This window comes from Urocitellus parryii, chromosome 2 (genome assembly GCF_045843805.1).
Source record: "Urocitellus parryii isolate mUroPar1 chromosome 2, mUroPar1.hap1, whole genome shotgun sequence".
Taxonomy (NCBI): Eukaryota; Metazoa; Chordata; class Mammalia; order Rodentia; family Sciuridae; genus Urocitellus; species Urocitellus parryii.
Genome location: NC_135532.1, coordinates 109,353,286 through 109,367,885, shown reverse-complemented (window position 1 = coordinate 109,367,885; position 14,600 = coordinate 109,353,286). Strand labels below are relative to the sequence as shown.

The following is a 14,600-nucleotide window of genomic DNA, read 5'->3' as shown; positions in this document are numbered from 1 at the left end:
TTTCTTCCCTGAGGGCCAAGATGGCATGACCCAGAAGAGAGCTTGCAGGCTTTCTGCTCAAACATTACCTTCCCAGAGTTATTACAAAGTACTTCAAAGTCTCTCTAATACTTGATTTTATATAATGATGAGACAATGTTCAGAAATATTCCCAAAAGGATGGTTTGGGAATTTTTAAAAATTTGAGAATTGTATAAAAACTTTTATTTTCTATGCTATTCTGTTTTTTTTTTAATTTTTTTTTTAAAGAGAGAGAGAGAGAGAGAGAGAGAGAGAGAATTTTTTTAATATTTATTTTTTAGTTCTCGGCGGACACAACATCTTTGTTGGTATGTGGTGCTGAGGATCGAACCCGGGCCGCACGCATTCCAGGTGAGCGCGCTACTGCTTGAGCCACATCCCCAGCCCGCTATTCTGTTATTTAACTTATGAGAACAAAGAGTGAGCTATACTCTAATTCATCTCAAAAATTATTCAAGTAACTCAGCACTCATCTTGAATAGACTTGATAAAGTTTTTCATATGTTAGAGTTCAATTTAAAAAATGACTCTGATACACTGAAGTATATTCTTACTATGTGAAACATAAATCAACTCACAAATTCACCCTTTTTCAGTTTTCCTTTCTTTTTTTTTCCATCAAAGTTCAGTTTTTTTTTTTTTTAATTATTGAACATTTACAAGAATTTAGTCAAAAAGACCAAAACCCATGTCATCATCAGACTCCTTGGATTCTTTTTTCTTTGCTTTCACTTTCTTCTCCTCAACTGGGGCAGCTGCTGTGGAGGGTGTAGGACGTCCTGTTGGTGCTTCACCAGCTGCTGAAGCAGGCCCACCAGCCCCTATTTTGCAAATGAGGCTCCCAAAGTTGACCTTGGCCAGGCCCTTTGCAAACAAACCAGGCCAAAAAGGTTCAACATTTACACCAGCTGCTTTAATGAGGGCATTAATTTTATCCTCCATGACGGTCACCTGGTCATCCTGCAGGATGAGGGCAGAGTAGATCCAGGACAGCTCAGAAACAGAGGTCATGGTGCTGACGGCTGGCGCTGTGCTAGTCGCCAGATGAAGTGAGGGCCTCACCCCAGTACGGCCTTTGCTTCTCGGAAGGACTGAGCACCTTGGTGGCACCTGAGGAAAGACTCTTTTTCAGTTTCCTAAATTTTCAAAAGGGAACATTTTAATTTCATTAGAGATTTCCTACAGATTGAGTCCATACATTTTTTTGTTCTCAATAGTGTAAAATTTATAATATCCTTAATTTCATTACATATGATTAAAATAGAACCTCTAGACTCCTACCAAATCATATCTACTCATGTTTAGTACAGGTGAAATTTTCTTTCCCACATATTTTTCCTCTGTAGTTTGTTAAATTGAAAGGGTAAAGTTTCTAAGCTGGAAAGCTTGAATGTAAAAGATTAGGTATTATTAAGTTCCTCTGTTACACCCAGATTCCTGAGATAGTTAAGACAACACCCTACTGGCCATTTAGCCTAGGGCCCTGTGCAGTTCCTCACAGGGCCCGAACCAATCAGTTTGAATGTGTAACCCGCTTACGAATGACCAATCACCCTCGCCCGCCAATGAATGTGCCAATCACGTCTCAGAGTTGTTGTTCAATTTCCCCGCGCCTCATGATGATTTGTTCTGATGTATGCAAAGACTCCCGCCCTCCCCAAAAAGTGTACTTAAGCTCTGCTTGACCTTTGCTCTGGGCTCTGGGCTGCTCTCCCTTCTTGAGTGAGCACGGAGCCCCAGCGCGCTGGAATGGATCCCCAATAAATCCCCTTTTGCCAATTGCATGGAGTAAGTCTCTTGTGTGGTCTCTACCTCCGACGCTCCGCCGGACCCCCCCTTACAAAATCAGTGGATTTAGAAGCAATGGATTTAGAGGCACAATCTACTTTGTGCAACTGGCATCCAAAATGGGAACATTAATTCTGGGACTGAGCTCTTACAAGAGCTGACACCAACTTTAGGCAGATAGTATCAGAATTGAATTGAATTCCAGAACTTTCAGTTGGTGTCCAGTGGAGAATCACTTGTAGTATGCATAAAAGAGAGAAGGGTCGGGGGTAAAAGGAAGAAAGAAAAGAGTAAGAAAATCCACTATTTCCTGAGGGCCATTGCCAAGTAGGAATGACACATCGAAATTTCCTTGCCAGCGTACCCCATGTTAAATGGAAATTTGCTGTGACATTGCATGTGTCTTTGAGAAACGTGACCCTGCTCAAGGACCAGGGTGGATCCAGGTTTAAGGTATATCCTGCAGGTTTTAGGAAGTATCACGGTTTAAGATAATTTGGGTTTAAGGCGTTCCCGGTTTAAGACAATCTGGGTTTAGGGAAGTTCCAGGTTTAAGGTTATTGCTGCTGGGAATAGGGCGTTCCTGCTGCCTGAGTTCCCATTGAGTTCTCGTGGAATTGAGAAAGCATTTGGGATGTGAATTGTGAGGGCAGAACTGGGATTTCCCCAGAACGTGTTTGTACAGGGCCTGTGTGAGTTCGGGAATAAAGAATTGCGTTTGAATCTACAAGGTGTGAGTGGCTCTCCATCTTATGCCCAGCCAGACTGCGGCAACTATTATCATTTGGTTAGGAGGTGTCCCTCAAAAGCTCCTGAGCTAATGCAGGAATATTCAGAGGTGAAATGACTTAATTATTAGAGCTGTAACCTACTGTCAGTTCTGCACCTGCTCTATCTCAGACAGTTGACTCGAGATTCTGGCAGCCTGAAGAAAATACAGGGGCTCATAGGGAGATCTTTATTTGATGGGTGGGCCACCTGAGCAGCATAAAGTCCTGATCAGTTTATACATGAAACTGCAATATAGCCAGCAGGGTGCCAAGCATGATATCATTGGTTACATAAAAGTACACATGTGCTATTGTTCCTGACCTGCAGAAAATATCTCAGTCATTCCTTCCTGGACATCCGGGTGAGGGAGCCTGACCAACGCCAATTTCCTTACATTCCACCTCTTTAGTGTTCCTCACTGCACAATGTACATTACAGATGTTTTCCGTGAAGATTCTTTGGCCAGGAGGCACAGCCCTGTGCCTGTAATCCACAACAATATAAGGCACAACAGCAAATTACTCATACACAACCTATCCCCAGCAACATAAGCAGGACTCGTCTCCATGGGGCAGTCAGGGTAGGCCACCTTTCCTGTTACATTTCTATTTGCTGAGTTTCAAGGGCCAAGGTTTGTGGTGCCTGGCTTACATGATGGTGCTTATCTGCTATGTAAACACAACACTGGGTGCCTCGGAGGACACTTCTTCCATATTGGGAGGCAGTCAGTATATCAAGGTCCATCTGATTTTATAATACTATCTTCCTTATTTGGTTTATTTCTTCATTTAAGAGGGCAAGTGATTCATGGGTAGCATTGAGGGCTTTGACCATGTGCAGTGCCAGTGTGGTCATCTCTGTCTCACTGACTATGGTGGCCTCTTGTAGTGAGAACAAAGCTAAGGGGTAATACCACCATGGAGTGCATTTCACATGATGTCATTTTTTTTGAAAGTGTCCCCTTTGGGTGGCCACTCAGATAAAATTTTGAATGTTCTTTGAGCGGTATGGCCTTCCCCACATTCACCAGCCAGTCCATTTGGTAGGTCAGTATGGCCACCCATGTTATCCACATACCTATAAATAACCTGTGGGGATGGGGTAGACAAGACTATCATTTTGTGGCTCTCAAACACTAGAATTATTAACTTTACAGTATGCAAGACTCATGGGGTCTACTTCACAGGTACTCCCGCCACCTTGTTCCCAATATGTTGGGGTATCTTCTGCTTAAGTCCTACAGCTTCAGCAGGGAGCCAACCTATGGCACCTACAATGAATAATCTATGATGGGTCGTAAGCAATTCACCTGCTATTGTACATCTCCAAAAATACAGCTTTTTATCTAGTTCTGTTGAGGGTCAACCTCACGTCACATGTTTGCGACCAAGTTCAGTTAGAGGCTGTTGCTGGATCACTTCACCATGGCAGATTGTCAACAAAACTCAGCAGCTTTCAGTACACACCCAACATGCTGATTGATTTGACAAGAGTGGTGTGTGTGTGCGCCCAGTTGACCAACAAAGGCAAATCCCATCCTTCCAGTAAAACACAGGTCAATTTTTTTGTTGTTGTTGTTTATTTTTATTTATTTATTATTTTTTTTCTTTTTCTTTTTTTTATTGGTTGTTGAAAACATGACAAAGCTCTTGACATATCATATTTCATACATTAGATTCAAGTGGGTTATGAACTCCCATTTTTACCCCAAATACAGATTGCAGAATCACATCGGTTACACATCCACATTTTTACATAATGCCATATTAGTGACTGTTGTATTGTGCTACCTTTCCTATCCCCTACTATCCCCCCTCCCCTCCCCTCCCATCTTCTCTCTCTACCCCATCTACTGTAATTCATTTCTCTCCTTGTTTTTTTTTCCATTCCCCTCACAACCTCTTATATGTAATTTTGTGTAACAATGAGGGTCTCCTTCCATTTCCATGCAATTTCCCTTTTCTCTCCCTTTCCCTCCCACCTCATGTCTTCGATTAATATTAATCTTTTCCTCCTGCTCTTCCTCCCTGCTCTGTTCTTAGTTGCTCTCATTATATCAAAGAAGACATTTGGCATTTGTTTCTTAGGGATTGGTTAGCTTCACTTAGCATAATCTGCTCTAATGCCACCCATTTCCCTGCAAATTCCATGATTTTGTCATTTTTTAGTGCTGTGTAATACTCTATTGTGTATAAATGCCACATTTTTTTTTATCCATTCATCTATTGAAGGGCATCTGGGTTGTTTCCACAGTCTAGCTATTGTGAATTGTGCTGCTATGAACATCAGTGTGGAAGTATCCTTGTAGTACGGTCTTTTAAGGTCTTCAGGGAATAGTCCGAGAAGGGCAATAGCTGGGTCAAATGGTGGTTCCATTCCCAGCTTTCCCAGGAATCTCCATACTGCTTTCCACATTGGCCACACCAATTTGCAGTCCCACCAGCAATGTACAAGAGTACCCTTTTCCCCACATCCTCGCCAGCACTTGTTGTTGTTTGACTTCCTAATGGCTGCCAATCTTACTGGAGTGAGATGGTATCTTAGGGTGGTTTTGATTTGCATTTCTCTGACTGCTAGAGATGGTGAGCATTTTTTCATGTACTTGTTGATTGATTGTATGTCCTCCTCTGAGAAGTGTCTGTTCAGGTCCTTGGCGCATTTGTTGATTGGGTTGTTATCTTATTAATTTTTTGAGTTTTTTGTATACTCTGGATATTAGGGCTCTATCTGAAGTGTGAGGAGTAAAAATTTGTTCCCATGATGTAGGCTCCCTATTTACCTCTCTTATTGTTTCTTTTGCTGAGAAAAAACTTTTTAGTTTGAGTAAGTCCCATTTGTTGATTCTTGTTGTTAACTCTTGTGCTATGGGCGTCCTATTAAGGAATTTGGAGCCTGACCCCACAATATGTAGATCGGAGCCAACTTTTTCTTCTGTCAGATGCAGAGTCTGATTTGATATCAAGCTCCTTGATCCATTTTGAGTTAACTACAGGCCAATTTTGAGTCTATGAAAAATTGTGTTGCAGGCAGCAATGGCCAACCTGGCCACTGGACCCCACGGTCAGAGGTGCCTCCATGTTTTTCTTGAACTCAATATGTATGAGCAATAAGGATCTCATAATTGGCCAGAGAGACATGAATAAAAGTTCCTCTAAATATAACATCACCAGAAGGAAACATGGGATATCTGACTTTGAAGCAGGGTGGGGGTGGGTTGCTCTGTCACCAGTGGAGTCACATGCAAATTGACTTTCAATTTCGTTCTCAAGGAGCTATCAATGTAACCCTCTGCATGTGTGATGCTGTTTCTATCCAAGGCCATGTCCAGGTGGATTCCTGCTCTTTGTCTATGGATTTAGGAGCTGGCAAGCAAGATGTGGCATTGCCATCCAAAGCCTGGCTTCAATAATTCATCTGGTGACTTAATTTGCAATTGGATGGGCACAGCAGCATGGTGAGCAAGGCCTCTAGTATAGGCCAGTGTGGATGGAGGGAATAACTATTAGGGGAATTCATCTCTCCTAGGTCCCCTTCCCCTTCCTCTGTGCCTCTCAGACACATTGATATGACCAGCTTTCCTCCACTATGGTCTTCTACCATGATTTGATGGACCCAAAGAAATGGAGTTGGTTGACCATGGACTGAACTTCTGAAATTGTGAGCTAAAATAACTTTTTCCTCCTTTAAGTTGTTCTCTTTGGCTTTTTTTTTTTTTTTTTTTTTTTTTGCCATAGCAAAGAAAACCTAATTCATACACCCACACACACCACACTTCTGATGTGAATCATGATTGGTTTAAGAGAAGTAGGAAAAACACTTTGTCTTTCTTCCTACAGACCACTAGGGTATTTCCAAAAGAAATACTTTAATCAGTAGAATGAGAAAAGATCACCAAAGAGGTAGGTATCATTCCATCCTCTGAAGGCGGAATAGAACAAAAAGGAGAAAATAGTGAATTTAGTTTTTTTTTTTTTTTTCTGGAGATGTGGCATGTTTCTTCTCCTGTCCCCAAACATCAGTTCTTGTGGTTCTCAAGCCTAGACTCCAGTTGGGGCCCAGAGCACTGGTACCCCTGGGTTCTCTGGTCTTCAGGCTTGGATTAGAACTAGTACTTGAGGGTCCTCCAAGTTGCAGACAACAAATTATGGGGCTTCTCATCCTCCATAGTTACAGCAGAAAATTCCTTATAGTGAATTCTTTCTAGGAATCCATGCACATCTTGTTGATTATGATTCTCATGAGAACCCTGACAGGCATACCTAATATAAATACTGTGATCTTCAATTAACAGGGTTTCAAATTGTCATTAGAATTTTATTCAAGTATCTTCTCTCTTGTTTTGGCTATGTTATTTTCAGGAAAATTTATATTTACTTTTTTTTTTTTTTTTGTGGTGCTGGGGATTGAACCCAGGGCCTTGTGCATGCAAGGCAAGCACTCTACCAACTGAGCTATATCTCCAACCCCCTATATTTTCAATTAACTAATGTTTAGTTCTGTGTATTTATGGTGAAGTGATACCTCTTTGGGGGCTTTGGGTATATGTTCATGGTTTAGTGATCTTAACGTTTGCTCATAAACATTTCTAAGTAATTTTTTTTAGCTATCATTGTGGTTGCTTTGTCCTGAATTCCCTGCCCACATTTCATTTCCTTACCTTTTACTCTGAAAACCACTGAAACATAGATCCCACCACCACCATTCAGATAACACTTGCCCTTCTAAGATTAGTAAAGGCCTTTTGACATTTACAGCCCATGGAAACTCTTAAATCTTTAAAGAATGTCAAAGAAATCCATAAAATATCTTTTTTTTTGCACTTACATTTTTTGGCTTTTTCTTTTCTTTTTTCAATTATTATTATTATTATTATTATTATTATTATTATTATTAGTTGTAGTTGGACACAATACCTTTATTTATTTTCTTTTTTTATGGGGTGCTGAGGATCAAACCCAGCACCTTGCACATGCTAGGCAAGAGCTATACGGCTGAGCCATAACTCTAGCCCCTGGCTTTTTCTTTTAAACCTGGTGTAATTATTTCTTTAGGTAATCACTTGACAATTCTGTAAACAAGTAGAAACTTTTAGGCCCCAAATCTACTTGTTTTGCTTGTTTTCCTTGGTTTGGATTTTGAGTAAGCAATAATTGTTTGACTTCTGCAAATAAGAAATAAAACCGTATTATGTAAAAATGTGGGTGTGTAACCGATGTAATTCTGCAACTTGTATTTGGGGTAAAAAATGGGAGTTCCCACTTGAATCAAATGTATAGAAGACGATATGTCATGAGCTTTGTCATGTTTTGAACAACCAATAAAAAAAAAAAAAAAGAAAAAGAAATAAAACCGTCAAGCTCACCAGGTGGTTCCTGATGGAAACCACCATAAGTGGTTAGTGTCAGAAAGATTTAGCCTTGTGCCTCCTGCCAGGAGGAGGGGTAGCCAGATGCAGCAAAGAACCTTCGCCAACCCTGCTGATGGAAACTGACACTCACTCTCTTTTCCGCCTGAAGACAAAAAGGAGAACCTCATCAGTGAGACCTGAAAGAACACAGCAAGATTCTACTTTCCTTCCACCTTCATATCACCCACCCATGAGGCTTCAGGTTGTGGAGCAGGTCTTCTTGGAAATGACCTCTTCTCCATTTTGTATCTGAGGAGGTGGGGGCAGAGTAGATTAGATGCTTTGTTTAACAAAAAGGTAGAAGTGAGACTACTTCTGTGACCCAAGCAGCAGCACTTGGCCACCACAGCCTCAACTCTTTTGGTCTCCTTGCAGTTTGTGATGTCATCAATCACTTCCTCATTAAAAGTCTTTCACTGTAATTTCACAAAAACCTCACTTGGGTTTTACACATCTCTCTCTGTTCTCTCTTTCAGTCTTCTTTAAGCAAAGGATAAAGAACCCAGGCTCTTTCAATATGGGTGTGTCCCAAATGATCGTACTTGACCAGTCCTTACGCTGTAGCATTTTAAGATTAGATCTTTTGCCAGGGACTCTGTTTCTGAGCCAATCACTGGTTCACTCTTAAGAGGTGGGCAGGCATATCTTAACAATCTCATCACTGTTCCCATAGAAGGTTAAACTTAATTAATGTAGCTGTACCCCCAAATCTCCTTCTTGTGCTTCTTTCTAAATGTGTGCACTATCAATGGCCCAAGACAGAAATGTCCTTAAGGCCATTCTCTTTCTTTTCCCTCCCCAGAATCTATTTAGTTACCATGCATTGCCTATTTTGTTTTTTCAAACCCTAGAAGAGAACCCTCCTTTCTAATTCTACTAAGCATCCTATCTATTAGCTCAGAATTGTGTTATTTTGGTCTTGAATGATACCCTAGCTGCCTGTTTTTCCAATGTTTCATTTCTCTCACCATCACTAATTTAGTCTTGCTATAACAAGAGCTTAATAGGGTCTTCCTCAACTTAAAATGATCCCATACTTTATCCTCTCCTTCATGAAAAAGATCCAATGCCTTCTTCACAGTCTGTGGTCTTCACTAATGGCTTCTTTTTAACCTCTCCAACATTGATGACTTTGAATGATGTTAGCTGTTACAAAATCTTTTCTCATGGAAGTTTATGTGGTTATTGAGTGGGGGTTTCTGACGTTGGGCAGCTTCTGTCCATGTGGTACTGCAGGCTGAAGAGACCCTTCTACTTTTATCTCCATCAACCCTTAAGTTCTCATTATCTTCCACATCAAGTCAATGAGAGTCAAACAGCATGGTGGAGGCTCACCTATTTTTTAAACACTTGGCTATAAGAACATTTTTTTCTTCTCAGAATCCATTGGCTATAGTTCAGTCAAGTGGCCTCACCTATAGAGGCAAGGAAATGAAATTCTACTCTAGAAGCCACTTTTCAGCAATATCTATTCCAAGAGTGGGGAAACACAAAATTTGGCTAACAGTGAATTATCTGTCTCAAAGTGAGAAATCTCTGTCAATTTCACAGCTTTCTCCCTATTTTAGTCAGCTTTTAATTACTGTGACCAAAAGACCTGACAAGAAAAACTTAGAGGAGGAAAAGTTTATTTTGGCTCAGGGTTTCAGAGGTTCATTCCAAAGCTCTGGGATGGAAGTAAGACAGAACATCATGGTGGAAGGGTGTGGAAGATAAAATCAGCTCAACACATGGCAACCAGAAGTAGAGAGCAAATTCTACTCACCAAGGACAAAATATAAACCCCAAAGGCAATTTCCCAGTAACCTACTTCTTCCAGCCACATCCTACCTGCCTACACTGATCCAGATCAGTGGATTAATTTGCTCATTGGATTACAACTCTCATAATCTAATCATTCCACCTCTGAACATTTTTGCATTTTCTTACACATAAGATTTTGGGAGATACCTCAAGTTATAGCCAATTGTGTTCCCCAAAAGTTCATGTATGTGACAATGTAAGAAAGTTTAGTGTTAAAATGATCAGGTTATGAAAGCCTTAATCTAATCAGTGCATTGATTTGCTTGAATGGATTAACTGGGTGATGACTGTAGGCAGGTAGAGTGTGGCTGGAGGAGGTAGGTCATGAGGAGCATGTCTTTGGGGTTTGTGTTTTGTCCCTGATGAATTAAACTCTCTCTGCTTCCTGATTGTCATTTCCTGAGCTGCTTTCCTCTGCCACACCCTTCTGCCACCATGTTCTGCCTCATATCAGGCACAGAGCAATGGAGTTGGCAGTCTATGGACTGAGACCACTGAAACCCTGAGCACCAAATAAACTTTTCTTCTTCTAAGTGCTCTTGTCAGATTTTTTTGGTCATAGTTGCATAAAACTATGACTTAGACACCTTATATTTAAACCATAACACTCCCTGTTACACTGAATCCACACCTATTTGTATTTTTGAAATGCACCAGTATAACCCTTTGCATATGTAGCTGACTTCAGCTTCTAGGTGTATTCTACTCTTCTTTCAAAACATAGCTAAGCAAGCTTTAACTGCAGAAAAGTTGTCACTGTATTCTCCTTTCGAGATATATATCATCTCTATGTCTTCTATATTATTCTGTTGTGACCAATGCTTGGAAAAGCTTGATGAGGTCAATTCTGTGGATTATTGCTTTAAATCTCTTATTCTCTTTTGCACTGAGACTTGAAAAATATGTGTATTTAAAATGTGACTCACCCGGAATGATTTAGAAGTAAAGTTTGTAATGCACAAACTTCCAGGAATATTGTTGTTAAAGTAAGACGATTTAAGATTTTATAAATAATGGTGATTATGTTAAGCGGTAGTGAAATGCATGTCACAAGTATTCTTTAAATTATTTTAGGGTCTTCTTTAAATTACTTCCAAAGTAGACAAGAAAGTAAAGGGTGGTAGTTAATTTATAGCAAATAAACAGAAGCAAAAGAGCTAATGGGAAAGTACGTCAAAAGAAAAAGATTAATGGGACTAACTCTTGACAGGGTCCACTGAGGTTGATGTGAAGTTAGGAATTATAGCTATAAGTGTCTCCATCTGTCTGGGAAGGAAGATTCCTTTAGCTGGGCAGGCGCACTAAGGAAACTTCAGACCAGCTGTTGACCCCAGTGCTGGCATTAACATGGGATTGACTTGTTAGATTAGATGAAGCCCCTCTAAATAGGTGGCCACCATGACAATTCCAGAGAGGACCAATTAAGGTCAATAACTCCTCTACCTGACATGAGGGGGAGTTGGCAGAGTACAGAAGGTGGTCCCCAGTTCTCCTGGTAAACATCAAACAGTAATAAATTTGGAGACAGTGCAGTCTCCTTTGTTGTTCTCTGCTCAGAGATGGCCCATACTCTCTCTTGAGTGGTCTCTGCTTGAGCCTCACTTTGCTTTTACTTTATTTTCACCACACTTTCTCTTTACTTTCCCTTATAATAAAGTTCTTTTGCATGGTTTTCAGTGCCTGACTTTAAATTTTCTTTCATCAGAACACAAGAACTGAGGTTTGGTGTTTCAGCTCCCTGATTTCCTGTGTCAATTACACATTTGGCTATTTATAGTTTGCTAAAGATGGGCTTTAAAAAAAAATCTTCATTGGAAATCCCTAGAAGACAGCATAAAGATTTCTTGTTTAATTAATAACAAACATTCTCTTATTCTGGAAAGACACCAAATTGCACATCCATGCCTTCCTTAATTAGTAACAAACTCACTTCCTTTTTTCTGGAAAGATACCAGACTGTTTATCCCCAGACTATGGCAACCCACAAAGTTCAGATCAAAGAAATGTGAACAGAAGTGACAAGTTTCAGTTCTAGGCCTTGCTGTTAAAACTCCCATATGCAACGCTTCTCTCCCCTCCTGTCTACTCTGTCAAAACACAGAAGCACCTCAGAAGCCACACAGTGTAGATGCCCAGGCTAATGGGAATCCGAGGGAATGATGCTACAAAGCAGCATCCCTTCCACATATGCACCACCTCCATGCAGTGGTTTTACTTATTTTCTTATCCTGTTATTAAAGTGTGGAGGTGGTAAAACCCCAGCATTACTCAAAATAATAGGACTACAATGTTGATTTAAAAGGAAAATTAAACTCCCTTTTCATGGCTAGTTTTTCTAAATATAAAATGTTGCTGATGCAAAGTGAAATCAGGCTTCTGGTGCTGATTTCCATAAATCCCTGTTACATCCATTTCCCTTTGAGGCTGTGGAAGTCTTAAGAGTTATTGGTTCCAGCATTAACCTAGGTAAGAAAACAAAGATAACAGCGATAATGAGAATTTTAGAGGGGTACATTGATTATCCTCAGTGATACAACAAAAAGCCAGAATCACAAATAAGTGCAACAATAGTATAAAATTAAGAAGAAATGACCTACCATGCATAAAAGAACAGCAATAAGCTGCTTGTGTTAAGTGTGAAGTTAGACAAAAAACTGTGATGAATACCCTCCGAGTTCATAACCACCCTCTTTCCCAATCCTCCACCTCCCCAATAGACATGTCTTTCATGTAACAAATCAACTGGAGATAAGTCCAGGGTCAGGCAATGACTCATCAGCACATCACATTCTTGGACTCTTTCCACATTTCAACTCCACCATCTTCAGCCTTGCTCTCTGATGGTCTTGAGAAGGAGAGAGGTATATAAGTAAGTGCACGCACGTGTGTGTGTTTGCACACATGTACACATAAATACTCATATACATGTGAGCAGTAAGCCCTTTCCTAAAAGCCCTCAAGAAGATGTTCCCCCGCCCAGTATGGACAATATGCTCACCAGGCCACCAACCACAGGGAAAGGAGGATGAACTCACTTGAATAGACTACCAAGCAAAATTCATCCTTTGTGTTCTGAACCTCCTTCCATATACACAGTACCTGAAAAAATGGAGTTCTTTTAGCAGGTGATTCTGAAAAGGTGTTCCAGGTAAAAAAAAAATATATATCATCTCTATTATGGAAATTTGTTAGAAAAGCTCCATCCTAGAAATACTAAATTAAAAACATTGAAGGTGGGACTCTGAAAATTTAGTATTAACTGGTTTTCTAATGATTCTTACTCATGCTAAAATTTGAGAATCACTTATTTACTGCTTCAAAGTAGAACTTGAGTAGAGAGTAGACAACCGATAATTTATACCATTATCTAGATATTTTCTAATTAAAGGCATCTTTCTGAACTCTAAACTTTTCTTCACAGACCATAATAAGACAAAAATGAAATGGTTAAAATAACAAAACAAAAAAGAAAGAAAGAATCCAAAAGCTGTAAAAGGCCCAAGGATTCAGAAATATTCAAAGAGGAAGCAGATGTGGTAAAAAAAAAAATTTTTGCAAGATACAGGAAGTATGTAAAGAGGGCGCTAGGTTAAGAAAATTCAATTTACCTCCACAGAACCCCAGAAAGACTGAGGACTTAGTTGTATGAAATGAAGGAGAGCATAAAGTTGAAAATCAAAATTAAACTATTGACTGCGTGAAAGTCTCTGCTCAGAAGCCTGTTCACTTACCCTGTTGCTACCTCCACGGAGACAATGCAGCAGCAGCCTAAGCAAGAGGTGGCAAGTGTCTTGGGTGTAGAAATGAACACAGAATTGTTTGGATTAGAAAATATAATATTCATCCTAGAAGAAGAGATGAAAAATTAAAAATGAGAGCTAACCAAATTTCCATATCTTCTCTAGCCTTTTTCTGCAGCAGCCAGTCAGAAAACAGGAAGCTAAACCTGAAGCAAAAGTTTACTGTGGACAGGAGACCTTTCTAAACTCAGTGTGTGTTTTAACTTCCTCAAGCATCATTAAACACTATGAAGAAGATACTATTACCATCCTCATTTACAGATTAAAAAACAGAGATTGTCAGGTTACTTGCAAAGCTCACAGCGATGGTGAGTTGAGGACACTCACCATCAAATTAGATGGAAAGTTAGATGGAAAAAAGAAAGAGGAAAATCAAATCACCTGCTCTGTGATTTAATTTTCCTTTCTTTTTTTTTCCATCTAATTTTCGCAATTTTTCTCTCCACCTCCCCCTCTTTCCTGCCACCTCTTTCAGTAAACCTTCAAATGTTTGTTAACCATGGTGAGCAAGACAATGAGGGAAAAAATAGGAAGAGCGGAGAGTAAGGTTTCATTTCTTTTCAGCTTGGGTTGCTGTGGAAGTCTCATTTGGAAGATATCCTGTTTTGTCAATATAAATGTTGAAACAAATTCAATAAGTATTTGTTTTATGAATGCCTGTGCGTGGGCTGGAAAATTAAACATTCTTTAAAAATCTGTTCCACTTGATTTCTAAACTACGTTTTTTAAAAAACAACAACAACAAAAATCATTTCATGGGGTGGGGGAGGGGGCAAGACAACAAGAAACAAAAGGAATCATCGAGGAAAACAATCTGCTGCGACAAATTGAAGATTGTGTTTCTTTTCATGTTCCTCTCCCTCCCACCTCCCCCCCCTTTTTTTTCCTTGCTGTCTTGGTATGATTTCTCGCAGGTGGATGCTAGAAAGTGGGGCGGGGAAAACAGGACAAAAAAGAAACTCCATGGAAGTAGAAGGGAGCCCATCAGGGTGGAGGAAGGGCAGCAGGGT

General features: G+C 40.0%; 1 protein-coding gene across 1 annotated transcript; it reads right to left on the bottom strand.

Annotated features, from left to right (window-relative positions):
- Window positions 1–687: 687 nt before the first annotated feature.
- LOC144250761 (large ribosomal subunit protein P1-like) lies at window positions 688–1,032 on the bottom strand. The gene is made up of 2 exons (XM_077793781.1): window positions 967–1,032; window positions 688–885 (listed from the first exon to the last, which is right to left on the bottom strand). Exons 1-2 carry the CDS (start codon window positions 1,030–1,032, stop codon window positions 688–690), a joined length of 264 nt encoding a protein of 87 aa, XP_077649907.1.
- Window positions 1,033–14,600: the final 13,568 nt, after the last annotated feature.